The following is an 18,943-nucleotide window of genomic DNA, read 5'->3' on the forward strand; positions in this document are numbered from 1 at the left end:
GTTCTGTAGTGGTGACTGGGTAGGGGCCTAAGAGGAATGCTGGTAATGTTCTGGGTCATAGACACAGGTAGGTAAACTCTGTAATAATTTACTGTAGGCACTGTTTGGTATTTATGTAGTATCCAATGAAAATGTAATGAAATTTGGGCCAGAAGGCAGAAAGAACTCCTGGGTACACACTCATTACCTTAGTCCTTCTGAGGTTTAAATAATTAAAAGTGTCTGTTTCATCCCTGCCTTTAAGAAAACTCCCTCTGCCGACAACTGAGGAGATCAAAGATCTAAAGGTTGTGGTGGACAAGGGTCATGGAGTAGATAACCCACAATAAAAACAAAAACAAAAACTCGTTTTTTTTAGCTGACAAAGGAGGATGGAAAAGTATAGTGGGCAGGCATACTAAAATCACTACCGTCTACTGCATTCCTGAAAGGAGTAGCCTGTGAGGACTCACCCCTTACCCCTATATCCCGCTGTGGTGATTTCATTACCCATAGCTACTTAAATCAATGAGTGTATTATATTCAAAAGCTGAAGGGAGAATATTTCAGCTTGGGAGTGTAGTAAAAGAATTCCCAGTCCTCTCTTTGGTTCCATAAATGTATCTCCTTGTTCTGTTAAAGCACTTGGATGTGATTTTTAAAGAAAACGTTCAAGAGTTGGTAGAAACTCTTGGTGATTATGCCATTAAAATCAGAGTACCTCGTTTGTAAGAAATCCTTGGCCGGGCATAGTAGCTCATTCCTGCAATCCCAGCACTTTGGGAGGCTGAGGTGGTAGATCATGAGATCAGGAGTTTGAGACCAGCCTGACCAACATGGTGAAACCTCACCTCTACTAAAAATACAAAAGTTAGCTGGGCATGGTGGCGGGTGCCTGTAATCCAGCTACTCAGGAGCTTGAGGCAGGAGAATCGCTTGAACCTGGGAGGCGGAGGTTACAGTGAGCTGAGATTGCGCCACTGCACTCCAGCCTGGGCAACAGAGTGAGACAAAGAGAAGAGAAGACGGGAGGGGAGGGGAGGGGAGAGGAGAGAAGACAAGAGAAGGGAATAAATCCTCACATCTTATCCTTAGCAAAAGCAGCAGCTCTTCGCTACTCAGTGATTAATTTGCCCTAGGTAAAGCCGATTCCTGTTCTAATTCCACACTGGAATTCTGTTCATTATTTACACTTTTTTTTTTTTTTTGAGATGGAATTTTGCTCTTTTTGCCCAGGCTGGAGTGCAATGGTGCGATCTCGGCTCACCGCAACCTCCGCCTCCCAGCTTCAAGTGATTCTCCTGCCTCAGCCTCCTGAGTAGCTGGGACTACAGGTATGCGCCACCACCCCGGCTAATTTTGTATTTTTAGTAGAGACGGGGTTTCTCCATATTGGTCAGGCTGGTCTTGAACTCCTGACCTCAGGTGATCCACCTGCCTTGGCCTCCCAAAGTGCTGGGATTACAGGCGTGAGCCACCGCACCCAGCCCATTATTTACATTTTTTAAAAAATGGAAGCATGATTCGTATCTCAATTTACCTAGTTCCTTACACAATATTTATTATCTCAGCATTTAGAACTGGTTACTCTTTCAGATCAGATAAACAAAGATTATTGGGTACACTCTGTGGCAGACTTTGAGCTGATTTAAACATTGCTGCTACACGGTTCTAGATACTGATATTGGTTGGCTGGCTTCCTATGCACAAGCACTCCTCAGTTACTTACATAATTGAATTAAACACTTTGTATATGTTGGAGGCTACTGCTTTTCTTTGTTATGTAAGCCTGCTTGCCTTCTCATCTACTGTCTCCCAACTTTAACCATGGTATTTCCAGATGGGCTGGATTTTTTTGTATTTGTCCAAAGCAGGCAAGTGAGAAGTAGAAGTGAAGAGTTTGATGGTCTTGCTAATTTCCTTGCTTTATCATGAATCTCCTTCAGCTTCAAGTTACAGGCTGTTGAGAAAGCCACAAAAGTAGACAGTGCCAAGACACTGAGACTAGAGTATGTAAGAGTGTAGCATGCATTCATTCATTCATTCAGTAAACACTTACTGAGCACCTGCTGTGGGCCAGATTCTATTCAAGGTACTAACATCACAATGCACTTGAACAACAAAGACCCTGACTTTACACGACATTCCAGTGAGGAAGACACATTAAAAACAACAAACAAACAGATACATGTATATTAAGAAAAATAAAACAGGGTCAGGGACAGAAAGTAGCAGAGACTGATATTTTAGACATGGTGGTCAGGGAAGGCTTCTTTAGGGAGGTAATATTGAAGCAGAAATGGAATGAAGTGAGAATGATAGCTGGACACTACAGGCCAAGGAAACGGAATGCAAAAGCCCTGGGCTAGGAACGTGTTTAGAGTGCTCAGTAGTGTACCGCAAGGGAGCCACTCTGGCTGGAACTAAGTGGGAGAATCCTACAAAAAGAGGATGAAGAGGTAGTCAGGGGCCAGGGCATTTAGGCCTTGTAGAATATGTATAGAAAATTCACGTTCTGAATTTTATTCTAAACATGAGGGGAGGCTGTTGGAAAGTTTTCAGCAGTGAATTAACATGATCAGGGTACCTTCGGACACCAACGGCTAGGTGGAAAACAGCCTACAGCAAAGTGTTATCAGAGTCCAGTCATGAAAGAGAAACTAGTTAATTCATGCGGAGGGAATTTTAAGAGTAATAGATGTCAAAAAGAATAATGGGGTGACATTATAGATTTAAAAAAAAAAAAAAAAAAGCAGCTAAAAATACCCTTAGCTGGAACCCATGGAACTGCACCAGCTACTGTGCCATTTGGAGACACTATCACTTTCATCCTCTGTCTACTAGAGAGGTGCCACCTTGACCATGGAAGGAATTCCTAAAGAATAATCCCTCCTCCACTTTCACTATAGAAATGGGCAGCAACTGCCGCACGATTGAATCCAGAAGCAGTAAGTTACTATCTCCTGCCTTCTGATTTCCTTGTAGTGCCCCCTACTGGCAGAAGCCAGCTGGCATGAGAGCCTGGGAAATGGGGTTCACACACTCTAGGCCCCCGCAGTAGAGTATAAAAGGGCAAGTGTAGAACTGAAAAATAACAACCCCTAGAGTCAAGAGTAGAAGCAGGGGGCCGGCGAGGTGGCTCACATCTGTAATTCCAGCACTTCGGGAGATTGAGGGAGGCGGATCGCTTGAGCCCAGGAGTTGGAGACCAGCCTGGGCAACATAGCAAGTCCCTATCTCTACAAAAAATACAAAAAATTTTAGCCAGGTGTGGTGGCACATACCTGTAGTCCCGACTACTTGGGCGGCTGAGGTGGGAGGATCACTTGAGCCTGGGAGTTGGAGGCTGCAGTGAGTCATGATCATGGCCACTGCACTCCAGCCTGGGTGACAAGAGTGACACCTTGTCTCAAAAAAAAACAAAAAAACAAAAAAACAAAAAAAAAACCAAAAGGGTACAAGCAGGGAAACCATCAGGATGCCCGACCTGTTTTTTCTTTTTCATTTTTTCCCCCTCATCTGTGGTAATTTAGCTAATTCAAAGGCCTTATTCTCCATAATTTCAACTTTCCTTCAGCTTTGACCCAGTCAGGTAGAGCTGGTCAAGCCCATTGGGAAAAAGACCAAAACAACAACAGAAACAAACAAACTGTTAAGCAAAATAAACAATCGCACAATTTGTATTACTCAGCGCTCTAATGGTAAGGAGAAATTAAGACCAGTTGGTTGTTAATGTTAACTTTAGTCACTAAGGTGAGTTTCCAAGACAAAACTCCAATTCAGATGCTTACCTAAGAATAGGGCCCAGGCTCAAGACTGCTCTTTACCATTTTAGAAGGAGGAAAACAACTCAGACTCACCTTCCCTGCTGGAAGCCAGATGAAATTCCAGCACTTTGGGAGGCCGAGGCGGGCGGATCACAAGGTCAGGAAATCGAGACCATGGTGAAACCTCGTCTCTACTAAAAATAGAAAAAATTAGCCGGGCGCGGTGGCGGGCGCCTGTAGTCCCAGCTACTCCGGAGGCTGAGGCAGGAGAATGGCGTGAACCCGGGAGGCGGAGCTTGCAGTGAGCTGAGATTGCGCCACTGCACTCCAGCCTGGGCGACAGAGCGAGACTCTGTCTCCAAAAAAAAAAAAAAAGAAATTCCAGAAAGGAGTTGCCTGCTCGCCATCATCCTGGAAGCAGGAAACTCGACTTCCTTGTTGGGAGTTAAGTACAACTGCAGAAAAGAGGTGTACAGCAAAATAAACCATATATCTCAACCAAATTTTGGGAGATCAGGGATTCTCTGGAGTGCGGAGCTCCCAGATCTTAGCAAATTGTCCTGTTCGAGTAATAAAAATAGCCCAAGCTGGTACCAAGCACTGATAGATTTGTCAAAGGTCAGGGCTACCTCCACTCAGAGTCACTTCCTTTGGCTGCCAGTTTGTAAACCAAAACCAGCTCTCAATCAGTTTGGAAGTTTATTTTGCCAAGGTAAAGGACATGCTTGGGAGGGAGGTCTATGCCTTTATCTAAATATGATTTTGAGGGCTTCAATATTTAAAAGGGAGGAGCGGGCTGGAGAGGAAAGGGGGGGAAACATGGTCATTACTGAATCCACACATTGCACAAATAGAACAAGGAACAGGCAGGGGAATAGTCAATTATGTATTTGCCTCCCGCTCTGTAAATCAGCACTTCACTGAGATAAGGTGAGGACAGGGCAGCTACCTGTGGGGACATTTAACCTTTTATCTGTAGCCATCTACTTTGGAACATACAGAAAGGCAGTTTCTTGCATGACTCAGCTTTCTGCTTAATTTTTTCCTTCTGGCATAGTGAATTGGGTTCCCACGGTTTTTGTTGTTTTGTGTATAAGTGGGGAGTTCATTTGGGCCAGGGCCCGGAGTTATTTTCTGTTCACAAATATACCCTCTGGAGTTCAGAGGAAAGGCTGGGATTAGAACTTTCTGTGAGCACTATCCATGGGATTACACGAGGAAGTGGCTGTGAAAAGGTAAGACCTCGTACTAAGCCCTGGGCGCCTGAACACCTAAGAGGTCAGGAAGGGGAGAAAAATCCAGCAAAGGAAAACCCAGAGGTCCCGGCCAGTGAGCTAAAAAGAAAAGTGCAGAAGAGTGCAGGGAAATGGTAAAGAAAAGAAAGCTTTCCACAAGACAGGACCGATCAGCTGAGCCAACTGCTGCCGAGTAGTGATGAGAGCTGAAGTCTCTCGCCCGAAAGGCAGTAAGGCGGGAGGGGGAAACCTGAGGGCAGCGGGTTCTCTCTCGGGGGCGGGTACATGGAAGGGTGTGCAGCGGGGCAAATGCAGCCCGGGGAGCTCTGAGTAGCGGACGTGCGAGGATGATGCTTGTGCACGAAGGAAATGACCGCTGTCCCGGCTCCGCGGGAGATGAACCCGGGCTTCCCGCCCTCAGGGACTAGCTCTCCAGGGAACCCGGACGGTCAGTGCCGGTCAAGTCGAGGCAGCTCCTCGCTGAAGGAAGGAGCACGGGACAGGGAAGCAGAAAAGGGAGCGCTAGGCCTCCAACTCCGTCCATCTGGCCACGTTTGAAGAGCCACAAAATGGAGGAGGGAACCCCTCTGAGCGTGCCGGAGCGGAGACGGCTCTCCGTTGCAGCCCGGACGCTTCCGGCCGGGCGCCCACTGCCAGCGGCGCGCCCTCCGCCTGCTCTTCCAGGATTCCTCTTCGCCCCCTCTGGGGCCGCCCCGGGGCGCTCTCAGCAGGATGGCCAACACCTTCCCTCCATCCCTACACCCCTCCGCTCCCGGGCCCGTGGCCGCGCTCCGCTCCCGCACTGCGCACTCTACTCGCAGCAACCTAGCCGGCTGCCAGAACCCGGGAGAGAGCGGGGGCCGCGTGGGCGAGGCCGGCGTCCGGCCGGTGGCTGTCACGTGGGCCTCCCGGGCCAATAGGCACGAGGCTTTGGGTCAAGCTCAGTCAGCCCCGCGGCAACTGGGTCTGGCAGTGGGACTAGGCGGGCCCGGAGGCCGCGGCTGAGCGAGCAAGCCCTGGCGAGTGAGTTGTGGCTGCGGGTCGGCGGTGGGGACAACCCCCGGAGGGAGGCGGAGGGAGGGGAGGCAAGGCCCGCACCTGCCTGCATCCCGCCTCCCACGCCCCAGCGCCCTCCGACCGTGCAGTTCTCTGCAGGACCAGGCCATGGAGCGCGAAGTACAGCGGGTTCGCCAGGCATTCCTGTCCGGACGGTCGCGACCCCTGCGGTTTCGGCTGCAGCAGCTGGAGGCCCTTCGGAGGATGGTGCAGGAGCGCGAGAAGGACATCCTGGCGGCCATCGCCGCCGACCTGTGCAAGGTACGCGCGCGAGCGGCGGGGCGCTGAGAAGCTGGCCCCAGCCGCGCACTTGCGGGCCGGAGCTTCTGCTGGGTTTTGTTTTTGCTTTTACATTTCGGATTACTCCAGCGCTGGGAGTATGATCTCCAGCAATACCGATAAAGCCAAAGTTCCTCTGACTTTCCCTGTCCTCTAGCACTCAGAAGGGCATATGTTGTTACCTGCCCTCTGTGGTTCCTTTTCTGCCTTTTCTATTGTTGTCTGTTTTTGTTACTTTTGTGATTCTTTTCCTTATGATGTGTAGGAACTCTTTGTATATTCTGGATTTCAGTAATTTTGTCAGTTTACCGTATTGTAGATACTTTCTTTGGGTTTCTTTCTTTCTTTCTTTTAAAACCAGTAAAATTTAGCAGTGGGAGAGTTGTATACCAACTTTAGTGACAGTAATATTTAATAAGTTCTGAATAATCCATTACCCTCAGACCAGTCTCTGGGTCTATTTCTTGCCTTTTAGCTTTGTTTATGGTTTATTTTGTAGACAGAGTTTTGTTTTTAAGTTATAGTTGCACTCAGATTTTTCTTCATAACTTTGTGTGTTACTAGGTCAGTTCTACTCAAATTTTAATGCACTAACAGACACCTGGGGATCTTGTTAAAATGCAAATTATTGTTCAGTACGTCGGGGGTGGGATCTGAGATTCCAAGTTTCTAACAAGGTCCCCAGTGATATCATATACCTCTTTTGGAAACACGCTTTGTGTAGCAAAGTTTTTATTGTTTTGACTTGTGTGTGTGTGTGGTTTTCTTTGTATGTTTGCTTGTTGTTTTGCTTTTAAGACAGAGTCTCACTGTGTCTCCCAGGCGGGAGTGCAGTAGTGCGATCTCGGCTCACTGCAACCTCCACCTCTCGTGTTCAAGCGATTCTCTTGCCTCGGCCTCCTCAGTAGCTGGGATTACAGGCGTGCGCCACCATGCCCGGCTAATTTTTGTAATTTTAGTAGAGATGGAGTTTCACCTGTTGACCAAGCTGGTCCTGAACTCCTGGCATCAAGTGATCCGCCTGCCTGGGCCTGCCAAAGTGCTGGGATTACAGGTGTGAGCCACCACTCCTGGCCTGTGGTAGCAAAGTTTTAAGTAATGTTTTAGGGTGTAAGTATATTCCTCTCTGTTTTCTGATAATAGTTACTTTTTTTTTTTTTTTTTTTTTTTAAAGAGACGAGGTCTCCTTTTGTTACCCAGGCTGAAGTGCAGTGACTCAATCATAACCCACTGCAGCCTCCAGCTCCTAGGCTCAAGCAGTCCTCCTGCCCCAGCCTCCCAGATACTAGGACTACAGGCACGAGGCCGTCATCTTGTTTTATCTGCATTACATGTGTAGCAAAGCTTTACTCTGGGTTTGTGATTTTTCCCTTCCCCACAATCCCCTCAATCAAAGATTATTTTAATAAGTCATAACAGTAGTAGTACTAGTAGCAACTATAAAATTTAGAGTACTTTTGGTGGAAAGGGGCTGTGATATTAAATAAACAAGATGGGATAATTAAGATTCCAAAAAGACTGTATCATTTAATCATTCTTGCAGAACTAAATGTTTGTGTGAGTATGTGTATATATAGGATGACTCAAGAAATACAGTAAGTTCCCTGTCCCCAAAAGTTTTAAACTTGGTTGGGAAACAGAGCATACACGGATAAAATGTGAGTAATAGTTATAAACCAGTGCGTTAAGGGGGAAGTATTAAGATGCAGGTCAACAGCATAATTACTGTGATATAGAAAGTACGATCAGAGCAGACCTTTATTACTCAAGGAAATCTTCCTGAAAGAGGTAATATTTAAGCCTGGCTTTTAAAGGGTGTGGATTAGTAAAGAAGGATTTACTAGTGGTACTATTACTAGTACTAGTGTTACTACTCCCTGAAATAATCTTTGATTATTTTTTAAAATATATTAGAGAATTAGCAAGCCCTTATCAAGGGCATGAAGGGTGCAAAAGGAGTCTGGATGGCAAACCAGCTAGTCTGATAATACCAGTTGTTGTCACTGCGGGTGTACCTGGCTTGAGTGTTTTGACATTCAGGGCGAAGTGTATCATACTTACTCTGCAAGATTAACTGTGATTCTCTTATAACAGAGTGAACTCAATGCGTACAGTCAGGAAGTCATTACTGTCCTTGGGGAAATTGATTTTATGCTTGAGAATCTTCCTGAATGGGTTACTGCTAAACCAGTTAAGAAGAACCTGCTCACCATGATGGATGAGGCCTATATTCAGCCACAGCCTCTGGGAGTGGTGCTGATAATCGGAGCTTGGAACTACCCCTTTGTTCTCATCATTCAGCCACTGATAGGAGCCATCGCTGCAGGTCTGGTGCCGGCTTATGTCTATATACCTTTTTAGGGAGGCTTATTTTGTCATATTCATTGTAAATTAAGGATAGTGGCTAATTAAATGCATTTACTTTGGTGGTTTGCCTTTGTTTACACCACCAGTGTACTGAGAATTCATACATATCATACATATTTTTAAATGAGCTGCTGAGGAGATTTGTGTGGCTATGTTTTGAAGCACGTGGAGAATGAACCTGTGGGAGTGTAAAGGTGTCTGAGTCAATAGGCCCAGGAGTTTGGAGTCAGGCATCCGTATTCTAATATGGTTTCAGTTGCTGGCTCTGGCTTTGGATGAACCATTTGATTCTGTCTGACCAGTTTCTTCATTCAAATAAAGGCTATGAGAGTAATGCTAGCTTGGGTATATAGCAACTGCCAGGAGATTAATTTCTCACTTTGCAGGATCCAGATAGAGAGCTGTATGTTGAAATCGCTCATTTGCCCAATAATTCCCCGGCAGAGGACAATCTAGGGGCAGAAGTGGGAGAAAAGTGATAGAAAGTTGGAGGAGTGGGAAGGGCTGATGGAACCCATTGACAGTGACCTGAAGACGATGACAGCTAAGGAGTTAGCCTTTGAAGAGAAAGTGAGGTGAGCTCTTACGCTCATTTTGAGGATGTGCAGCATTGAGAGCTGCAGAAATAATTGAGAGTACCTAGCCTGTACTTCCCACTGAGCGCCATTTTGGTAGCTATTACAGTTAAGTATTAGATGATACTGTTCTACTTTTTACTTTGTTTAGGAAATGCTGTGATTATCAAGCCTTCTGAACTGAGTGAAAATACAGCCAAGACCGTGGCTAAGCTTCTCCCTCAGTATTTAGACCAGGTAAGAATTTCTTGACCCATCTTCAACATACGTGTTTACTGGGGAAAACACACATTTGATTTTCTTGCTATTGCATGTTATTGCTGGCCAGGGACCCGATTGCAGTTTCTTTAAGCCTTCAGCAATTGGCTTAGTAAAAGGAGTTCAGTTCCAAAGTACATTGTGGAGTCACCCGGCTGTGGAGGTTACACAATATATGTAGGCCCATGACTTCATGGGTATGTCCTCCTGCTGTCGACAGATTCTGTCTGTTTGGCATTTTGGAATAATCTGTATTTGAGCTAACATGATTTTAGGTGTTTTCATTTAATGGATTATTTAATGAGGGACTGGTACTGTGCTGGGTGCTAACATATTTCTGTTACTCATAATTTCTTTTGTTCTAACAAAATGTACTTTTATATGATTGTATAAGAGTACTCTTTTTTGTTGTTTTTTGAGCTGGAATCTTGCTCTCTCACCCAGGCTGTAGTGCTGTGGTGGGATCTCGGCTCACTGCAACCTCCGCCTCCTGGGTCCAAGTGATTCTCCTGCCTCAGTCTCCCAAGTAGCTGGGATTATAGACATGTGCCACCACGCCCAGCTAGTTTTTGTATTTTTGGTAGAGATGGGGTTTCACCATGTTGGCCAGGCTGGTCTTGAGCTCCTGACCTCAGGTGATCCGTCCACCTTGGCCTCCCAAAGTGCTGGGATTACAGGTGTGAGCCACCGCGCCCAGCCTTTAAGAGTACTTCTGCTTTCAAAAAAGACATGTCTGTGGCATGAAAACATGCCACACACACACAAAAAGTGCCCTCCTGAATTAGAGGACGTATTCTCACACTGACTTAACACGCTGGCATTTAAGAATATCAAGAACTGAATAAAGAAAATGATCTGCTCAACTGCGGGGTAGTTCATCTGTCGGAGTCAGAGGTTCTTATGCCCTCCTGGGAAGTTAACGATGCCGCGAAGAAATTGGCGCTGCTGAGTTCTACATGAGTTGCTTCAGAGAGGAATCTTCATTTAGCTTTCATTGAAAGACAGCTTGGCCGGGCGCGGTGGCTCAAGCCTGTAATCCCAGCACTTTGGGAGGCCGAGACGGGCGGATCACGAGGTCAGGAGATCGAGACCATCCTGGCTAACACGGTGAAACCCCGTCTCTACTAAAAAATACAAAAAAACTAGCCGGGCGAGGTGGCGGGCGCCTGTAGTCCCAGCTACTCGGGAGGCTGAGGCAGGAGAATAGCGTGAACCCGGGAGGCGGAGCTTGCAGTGAGCTGAGATCCGGCCACTGCACTCCAGTCTGGGCGACAGAGCGAGACTCCGTCTCAAAAAAAAAAAAAAAAAAAGAAAGACAGCTTACAAATATCTTAACCTGTATTCTGGACATCAACTTGTAATGGCTTGAGGCCAGTTCTGGTTCTTGGAATGATATTGTTCTCTTTGTTAGAACCGTTTTGTTCTAATAGTTGTAGTGATCCAATCAAGAAAGATGAAATGGAAGACAGTGAGATGTCAAGGATTGAATAGGACTTAGAACCAGAAGATAGAGGTCGAAGGTACTGCTTTGCCCCTGACCAGGGGTAAATTATTCAATAACTGACTGTCCGGATGAGGAGGATAATAATGCCCTAGCAGCTTCAGTTACCGTGTTAGGGGGTTAATAATATATGCTATGTAGATTAAGTCATAGAAAAGTTAAAGCTTGAAACATTTGTTGGGCAGCTGAACTATGAAGTGAATGAAACTGATTCGTCTTCAGAACAGGAGATCAAGTGGAAACATGAGATCCACAAGCCAACTTTTAGTTCACACTTCTACCTTGGAGTCTTGAATACCTCTCTGTCTTCCTTGGTTGCCATCTGTTCTCTTACTTTTCATGCTGTTTTTGTCTAAGGTGTTATCTCTTAGAACAGCTGGTAATGATAGCACAATGCGTTAAGGGCTCAGTCCACAGAAGCTACGTGAATTCTCCCAGTGCCAGATGAAGAAGTTGAGGCTCAGAGATGTTCAGTAGCTTGCCTAAAGTCAAATAAGCTAGTGAGTGACAGAGCCCAGATTCAAACCAGATACACTTCAAAAGCAAGCGCTCTCAGCTACTGTGCCGGGTATACCATTCAGAATAGCATGGGCTGAGCCTACTCTGTTGTGAGACAGAGAACATTCAGACTAAGATATGCAGCTGGGACCTGTCCTGTGGGAGCCATTCTTCACCAGAGTCACTTCTGCATACACCCACATCTCATGCATTTTCCCTGGTCAAGTTCAACCAGGGAACTTGTTCTCCTTAGTATCTTTGTTGCTGAGCTCATGTAAAAAACCGAGTCTCCAGGTTGGTTCTATGTGGGTTCAGGTTTCCCAGATGCCAGCGGACTGTGTGTTCTCCTCTTATCCTTGGTCAGCTCCCTCTCCCATCCCTCACAGGGACTGGTCGTGACACTCTCTGGGTTTTACTGACTGTTACATGTTTATGTTGAAGAGATTGCTGATGTTAAGATGTTAGGATTCATTTGGCAGTGCAAGAGTTTGTGTTTCTCTTTCTTTGAGGACCTCTATGTTGTTATTAATGGTGGTGTTGAGGAAACCACGGAGCTCCTGAAGCAGCGATTTGACCACATTTTCTATACGGGAAATACTGCAGTTGGTAAAATTGTCATGGAAGCTGCTGCCAAGCATCTGACCCCTGTGACTCTTGAACTGGGAGGGAAAAGTCCATGTTATATTGATAAAGATTGTGACCTGGACATTGTTTGCAGGTGAGTCTGGCTGTCTGATTTTCTGCGGTTTTCCCAGCACAGTGGAGACTTTTCCTGACAATGTTACTCTTTGCATTTGAACCCCATACCTTATGGCTCCAAGATGCATCATTTAACTTTGGTGGTTGATGTCATCAAGAGTAACTGGAGTCTTTCACTGTCTCTTGGTGCCACTGTCAAAAATGATGAGCTGTAAGTCCTGACATCATGTGGTTGTCCTTAGGAATTTTGAAAAAGTTATTTCTGTCCTCAAGATTACAGCTAGATCTAGCAAGAAATTTAATGTTCTTCTGGCCAGTGATCTGTGAAGTACATAATCCAAAGTATTGTGTGCGCCAAATAAAATCTTTAAATTCCCATTTGAGAGGGTACTATGCTGATCTCTTAACTGAGATCCTTTGTGGACAAAACGAGTGTTCCTCATTTTTTAACTGTGAATAACATCTTGCATCTGAACATCAGAAAATAAGAGGTTTCAGGTTCTCTCTGCTAAATCCGGTTTAGCTACTAAGAAGTGCCAAATCATAGAACTGACTCTGCTCTGGGTGGCGTGACTCTCTCTCCCCTTCATGACTCTGTGCTCTGGGTGGCGTGACTCTCTCTCCCCTTCATGACTCTGTGCTCTGGGTGGTGTGGCTTTCTCTCCCCTTCATGACTCTGCTCTGGGTGGCGTGGCTTTCTCTCCCCTTCAGAGATTCCAGGTCAGGGTTCCAGGTTGGCTTCCTAAGTAGAAATCTTGTTGCCAAAACCGGACACCCTCAGTTAGTGAATGTTCAGGGCGTGGGTTTCTGTCCGTGCATGGGAAAGGTCTTCCCAAGTGGGGCAGGGCTCCACAAAGAGGAGGGTGGCCTTGAAGTCTGGCTGCCATCCTGCTTTGTACCTGAACATCTTGCCGGCAGAGCCAAAAGCCACAACCAGGAGAGTCTGTACCGAACTCCTGTCATCCAGGACTTTCCTTTGGCTGGACTGGGAGAGGGGAAAGGACATTGGGAGGCTGTTTCTCCTCTTTTCCTGCTGCAGGCAATGGCATCACTGTTTACCAAGTACTGTTTCCCATGAGCTGGCGTGAGAATTTCCTGCTGTGTAGAATATTCTACCTCATTTGGAAAATACATTCTAAGTTCTAACCGACTGATTTAGAAATGAGTTTTTAACTTTTTAATAAAAATTGCCAGATAAATATATGAATCTATTTTAGTTGCAAAACATTCAAACAACACATTGTAACAACTGAAAATTTGACTGAATTATATAGCTGTTCTGGATTTTTTCCCCTCAGACGCATAACCTGGGGAAAATACATGAATTGTGGCCAAACCTGCATTGCACCTGATTATATTCTCTGTGAAGCATCCCTCCAAAGTCAAATTGTGTGGAAGATTAAGGAAACGGTGAAGGTTTGTATTTAAAACATCTGATTCCACTGATTTTAATAAGATAAGGAGTCAAATTAACTATTCTCAGGCAGCATCCCCATTTGTTTCTCCCTTCAGGAAAATTTTAAAAGCATATGTGACTCAATGAACTTACTAATATGAAAATGCTCTGTGTACCTTTCATAGAATATCTGCTGGGAGCAAGGTTGCCTTGGTGTTAAATCTACTTAAGTTGTCTAGTTGATTTGTTGATGATTAGTTGTGTCATATACTTTTTAAAAAAAAGTTAAATAATTGTGTGTCTGTGGTTTTGAGGGAATGTTGCCAACCCTTTAGGTATAATCAGAGAGACCCTGTGGCATATTAGCCATTGCTGATGAAGGTTATCAGGTTTTGTGTATGTAGAGGGCCTAGGGTGGCCAGTAGTTTGGAGGAGTGACTTAATTAAATAACTACTTACAGTGTACCCTTTGTATAGTTAGCAATCTTTCATGGTGTTTAAAGTAAATATCTGCAGTGAGGGAACCAAGGAAGACTGCATGGTAGAGTCCCAAGCCAAGACTTGAAGGAAATGTAGAATTTAGGTTGGTAGAAAGGAATGGGGGCTGGGCACGGTGGCTCATGCCTGTAATCCCAGCACTTTGGGGGGCCGAGGCGGGCAGATCACTTGAGGTCAGAAGTTCAAGACTAGCCTGGCCAATGTGATGAAACCCCGTCTCTACTAATTAGCCAGGGGTGGTGGTGCATATCTGTAATTCCAGCTACTCAGGAGGCTAAGGCACGAGATTCACTTGAACCCTGACGAGAATTGCTTGAACCCAGGAGGCAAAGGTTGCAGTGAGCCAGGATCATGCCACTGCACTGCTGGGTGACAGAGCAAGATTCTGTCTTAAATAAATAATAAGAATGGGATGACCAGTGTGACTGAGTTCAGCAGTGGGTGAGGGTCATTAACCCCTCAGATGAAAGAAATTATTGGAGTAGTCACTGTTTACTCGACAGATGTTAATTGGCACTAAAAGGAAGGATCAGAAACACCAAAGAGTAATACATGTGATCTGAAAATGAAAATTGTTGGCCGGACATGGTGGCTCACGCCTGTAATCCCAGCACTTTGGGAGGCCAAGGCAGGTTGATCACTTGAGGTGAGGAGTTGCAGACCAGCTTGGCCAACATGGCAAAACCCATCTCTACTAAAAATACAAAAATTAGCCGGGCATGGTGCACCTATAATTCTAGCTACTTGGGAGGCTGAGGCACAAGAATTGCTTGAACCCAGGAGGTGGGGGTTGCAGTGAGCCAAGTTCATGCTACCACACTCCAGCCTGGGTAATGGTATGAGATTTTGTCTCAAAAAATTAAAAAAAAAGAAAATGAAAATTGTTGCCGGTTGCAGTGGCTCACTCCTGTAATCCGAGCACTTTGGGAGGCTAAGGCAGGAAGATCGCGTGAGCCCAGGAGTTCAAGGTCTCAACATAATGAGACCCTGTCTCTACAAAAGAGAAAAAGGTTAGCTGCGCATAGTAGCACATGCCTGTAGTCCCAGCTACTCAGGAGGCTGAAGCCAAAAGGATCACTTGAGCCCAGGAGTTCAAGGCTGTGATGAGCCATTATAGCACTACTGTGCTCCAGCCTGAGTGACAGCGTACGATTCTGTCTCAAAAAAAAAAAAAAAGAGAGAGAAAATTGGCTGGGCATGGTGGCTCACTCCTGTAATCCCAGCACTTTGGAAGGTCAAGGCAGACAGATTGCTTGAGGCCAGGAATTCAAGACCAGCTGGGCAACGTAGCAAAATCTTGTCTCTACAAGAAATACAAAAATTATCCGGGTGTAGTGGCTTGTACCTGTGGTCCCAGCTACTTGGCAGGCTGAGGGAGGAGGATCGCTTGATCCTCCTGGGATGCGGAGGCTGCAGTGAGCCAAGAGTGTGCCACTGTACTCCAGCCTAGGTGACAGAGTGAGACCCTGTCTCAAAAAAAAAAAAATAAAGAAAATTGTGTACCAGGAAGTTCAGGGCAATAGTTCACCATGTGTTCCAGGCAGAGTAACTTCGGGGATGAGGTGCTAGGGCCTTGATATGGGTATTGGACTATCATGTTTAGTGATAGGACTAAAAATGGATCCAGATGAGCATGCAAAGGAAGAGTTGCCCAGATTCAGGGTACGTGGGAAGAGAGAGTGGTTAAAAGATACTTGTGAGATTGAAAATATTTGGAAATTGGAGAAATGCTTGGTTGAGTGTGGTGATGAATTCAATTTCAAAGGAATAAGGGCCTCTGCCTCCCTTTGAGGCATTTATACTCTTTTTTTTTTTTTTTTTTTTTTTTTTGAGACGGAGTCTCGCTCTGTAGCCCAGGCTGGAGTGCAGTGGCCGGATCTCAGCTCACTGCAAGCTCCGCCTCCCGGGTTCACGCCATTCTCCGGCCTCAGCCTCCCGAGTAGCTGGGACTACAGGCGCTGCCACCTCGCCCGGCTATTTTTTGTATTTCTTAGTAGAGACGGGGGTTTCACCGTGTTAGCCAGGATGGTCTCGATCTCCTGACCTCGTGATCCACCCATCTCGGCCTCCCAAAGTGCTGGGATTACAGGCTTGAGCCACCGTGCCCGGCCAGCATTTATACTCTTAACACAGTGGTTCTCAAGCTACATGTTAGAATCATTAGGGAACCATTTAAAAACAAGTTTGCAAGCCTTACCCTCCAAAGATTCAGCTTGTCTGAGGCCTCCAGGTAATTCTCTGATGCCCTCAGCACTGAAAGCTACTGTTGGTGACTCTGGAGTCAGCTCAGGCCCATGCATTTTAGCAAGCTGCACCAGGGATTCCGACCACCCAGACTTGAGAGTTGCTCTTGGTAGAGGTTGGGTGAACGGTGTTCATTTTGATTTGAGATTAAATGGAGAACTCTCCCAAGGCTTTGAAGTGATGCAGCAATTCAGTAATTTTGTTTTACAAAGTAAATACTGATTGTATGATTACTAAGGTTCCTTTACCTTGGTAATTTCCCAAAGCTGTATTTTGATCCTTCGAGTGGTTTCACCATCACGTGTAAGTGGTGGAAATACCAGTTCAAAGAAGACCAAAACAGCAAAATGGAGCAAAGATTGGCAGCTGTTTTCTGTAAAGGGCTAGGTGGCAAATATTTCAGACTCTGCAGACCTTTGGGTCTCTGCTGTAACTACCGAACTTACTGTCGGGGGAGAGCAGGCACGGCCAATGTGTGAACACATGGGCAACCCTGATGCAGAGCAAGACTTACCCCAGCCTGCTCCCACTGTCAGCCGCAGGAGGTGAAGGCCCGTGGGTGGACTGTAAGATCCACAAGAACCTTTGGAACTATGGACAGTGATGGATGTCCTTCTGTGTGTGTGCGCTCTTTATTTTCTAGTCCTCGACCTGCCAAAAAGCTGAAATTTACTATCGCACTATTGTTAAATTATTTGAGGGGTGGGGTGTTAGATTCTGTGAGGGTATAAAACCAGATTGATTTGGGGCATGGCTGGATTTTGTACTCACTGAAATTGAATTGTGGGTCTTTGTGACATTTATATACTCCCGTTGTTTTAAATAGGAATTTTATGGAGAAAATATAAAAGAGTCTCCTGATTATGAAAGGATCATCAATCTTCGTCATTTTAAGAGGATACTAAGTTTGCTTGAAGGACAAAAGATAGCTCTTGGTGGGGAGACTGATGAGGCCACACGCTACATAGGTAATGGAAATTCTCCTTTCCTATGGGAAGATGGCAATTTGGCAGTTTTTGCTGACACTACTTATTAACACTACATACACTATTAAATATATAGCATTTAATTGTTGATTTAATTGTTGAAGTACTAAATCCTGCTTTCTGGTATACTGTAGCTTTTGTTATAAACTATTTAAAATGTCTATGTTTCTGTGTATTGAATGATGCCACCAGCATTGCTCCAGTTCATACTTACACGTAACTACTTTTTTCTTCATAACAATCCTGAGAAGCAGAATAGAACTTGATGTAATTAGCTTTAGTTCGTGGATGGGAAAACAGCACAAAGAAGGAAATAGCTTGGTCACTATTCCACAATTAACCAGTGACGGTACCATTCCAGAAATAATGTTTTGGTCCACCATGCTTGACCTTATTATTTGTGTACCTTCTTTGTGCTTTTTCTTCTTTCCCTTGAATATATATTCCTTTGAATGTTAAGCACATTTTTCTAAAGTAACATATAAGGTGACAGAAAAATTAGACACATTTGGACTTGGCTGGCAAAGAAGCTGCACCACGTAGCTTTACTTATCCCCTTTATCAGATGAGATGCTACAAGTTACCAAAAAAAAAAAAAAGTCAACTTTAAAAAAACAAAATTTAAAAATGAAATAATAAGCAGAAATTGATTCTCTTGTAATTAGCAGTCCCGAGGTTCTGCTGAGCTGTATAATTCAGTGGCTTCATGGTACCATCAAAAAACCTTGATTCTTTGTACTAGGATGCAAAAGAAAACAATCCTTGTGCCTTCTGTCTCTCTTGGTGGCGGCCCAGATCGAACTGGGGAATACATCTGTAGAAAAAAGAGAAAACGGACTCTACTTCTTCCACCTCTCTGTTCTCCCATCCTCAGCGTGTCCACATTGCCCGTTTCTAGGTTAATGAATGGCAAAAGGAAGGGGCTATCCTGATTAGCTTATAGACTAATTAGGACTTTCCCCTGACTTCGAGCTGGGATCATTTTACCTGAGCATGGCTATGCAGAGGAAGTAGACACTCAGCCCAAATTGGTTCTCTGACCTGAGGAAGATGTGGGCAATGGATTTGGGGTGGCAGTTTATATACCCCTGGAAGTGGTGCTGCAAGAAGCTGCCCACAGCCACATTGCCAAGATAATCTATTAGAAACTAGGGGTAAAGGAGAAGTGCCAACTTGCTATTGTCAGATGACTTCTCTTTTGGATGACGATCCAGTTTCTTATTTACAGAGTCTTCTGGAGTACTGCTAGTTGGTGACTTACATTGGCAGCGGATGCTGGGACACTTTGCATAGCCTCCCCAGCATCTGTTTCACCCTCCTTTTTTGTGCCTCTTCCCTATGGTAGATGGGACACTGAACTAAGGCTTAGGGAATTTTGACCATTTAACTCTGTTTTCTTAATCTGTCTAACAGAGTTGTAATAAAGGTTAATGAGATAATATATATGAAAGTGCTCGAGTTAAGAAAAAATAGTATTGATTTGGTTCACGGTTGAGCTGTCTTTGCTCCTAGAAAGACCTGTCCGTTCAAGACCAGCCTGACCAACATGGAGAAACCCCATCTCTACTAAAAATACAAAATTAACTGGGCATGGTGGTGCATGCC

General features: G+C 45.2%; 1 protein-coding gene and 1 pseudogene across 4 annotated transcripts in view; both read left to right on the forward strand.

Annotated features, from left to right (window-relative positions):
- LOC105493337 (aldehyde dehydrogenase 3 family member A2) overlaps positions 1 to 18,943 on the forward strand; it is a 58,893-nt gene that overhangs the window by 24,185 nt on the left and 15,765 nt on the right. For 2 of the 4 annotated variants that reach the window (XM_011760906.3, XM_011760905.3), the window contains exons 3-8: positions 6,137 to 6,298; positions 8,411 to 8,642; positions 9,410 to 9,495; positions 12,025 to 12,233; positions 13,513 to 13,630; positions 17,179 to 17,320. In XM_011760906.3, the coding sequence (XP_011759208.1) occupies positions 6,137 to 6,298; positions 8,411 to 8,642; positions 9,410 to 9,495; positions 12,025 to 12,233; positions 13,513 to 13,630; positions 17,179 to 17,320 (949 nt within the window). Of the gene's footprint in view, positions 1 to 5,901; positions 6,005 to 6,126; positions 6,299 to 8,410; positions 8,643 to 9,409; positions 9,496 to 12,024; positions 12,234 to 13,512; positions 13,631 to 17,178; positions 17,321 to 18,943 lie in introns of those variants that run through there. The other 2 variants (XM_011760907.3, XM_011760908.3) reach the window with 2 other exon arrangements.
- Positions 18,064 to 18,154, forward strand: LOC112428810 (small nucleolar RNA SNORA31; annotated as a pseudogene).

This window comes from Macaca nemestrina, chromosome 17 (assembly GCF_043159975.1).
Source record: "Macaca nemestrina isolate mMacNem1 chromosome 17, mMacNem.hap1, whole genome shotgun sequence".
Lineage (NCBI taxonomy): Eukaryota > Metazoa > Chordata > Mammalia > Primates > Cercopithecidae > Macaca > Macaca nemestrina.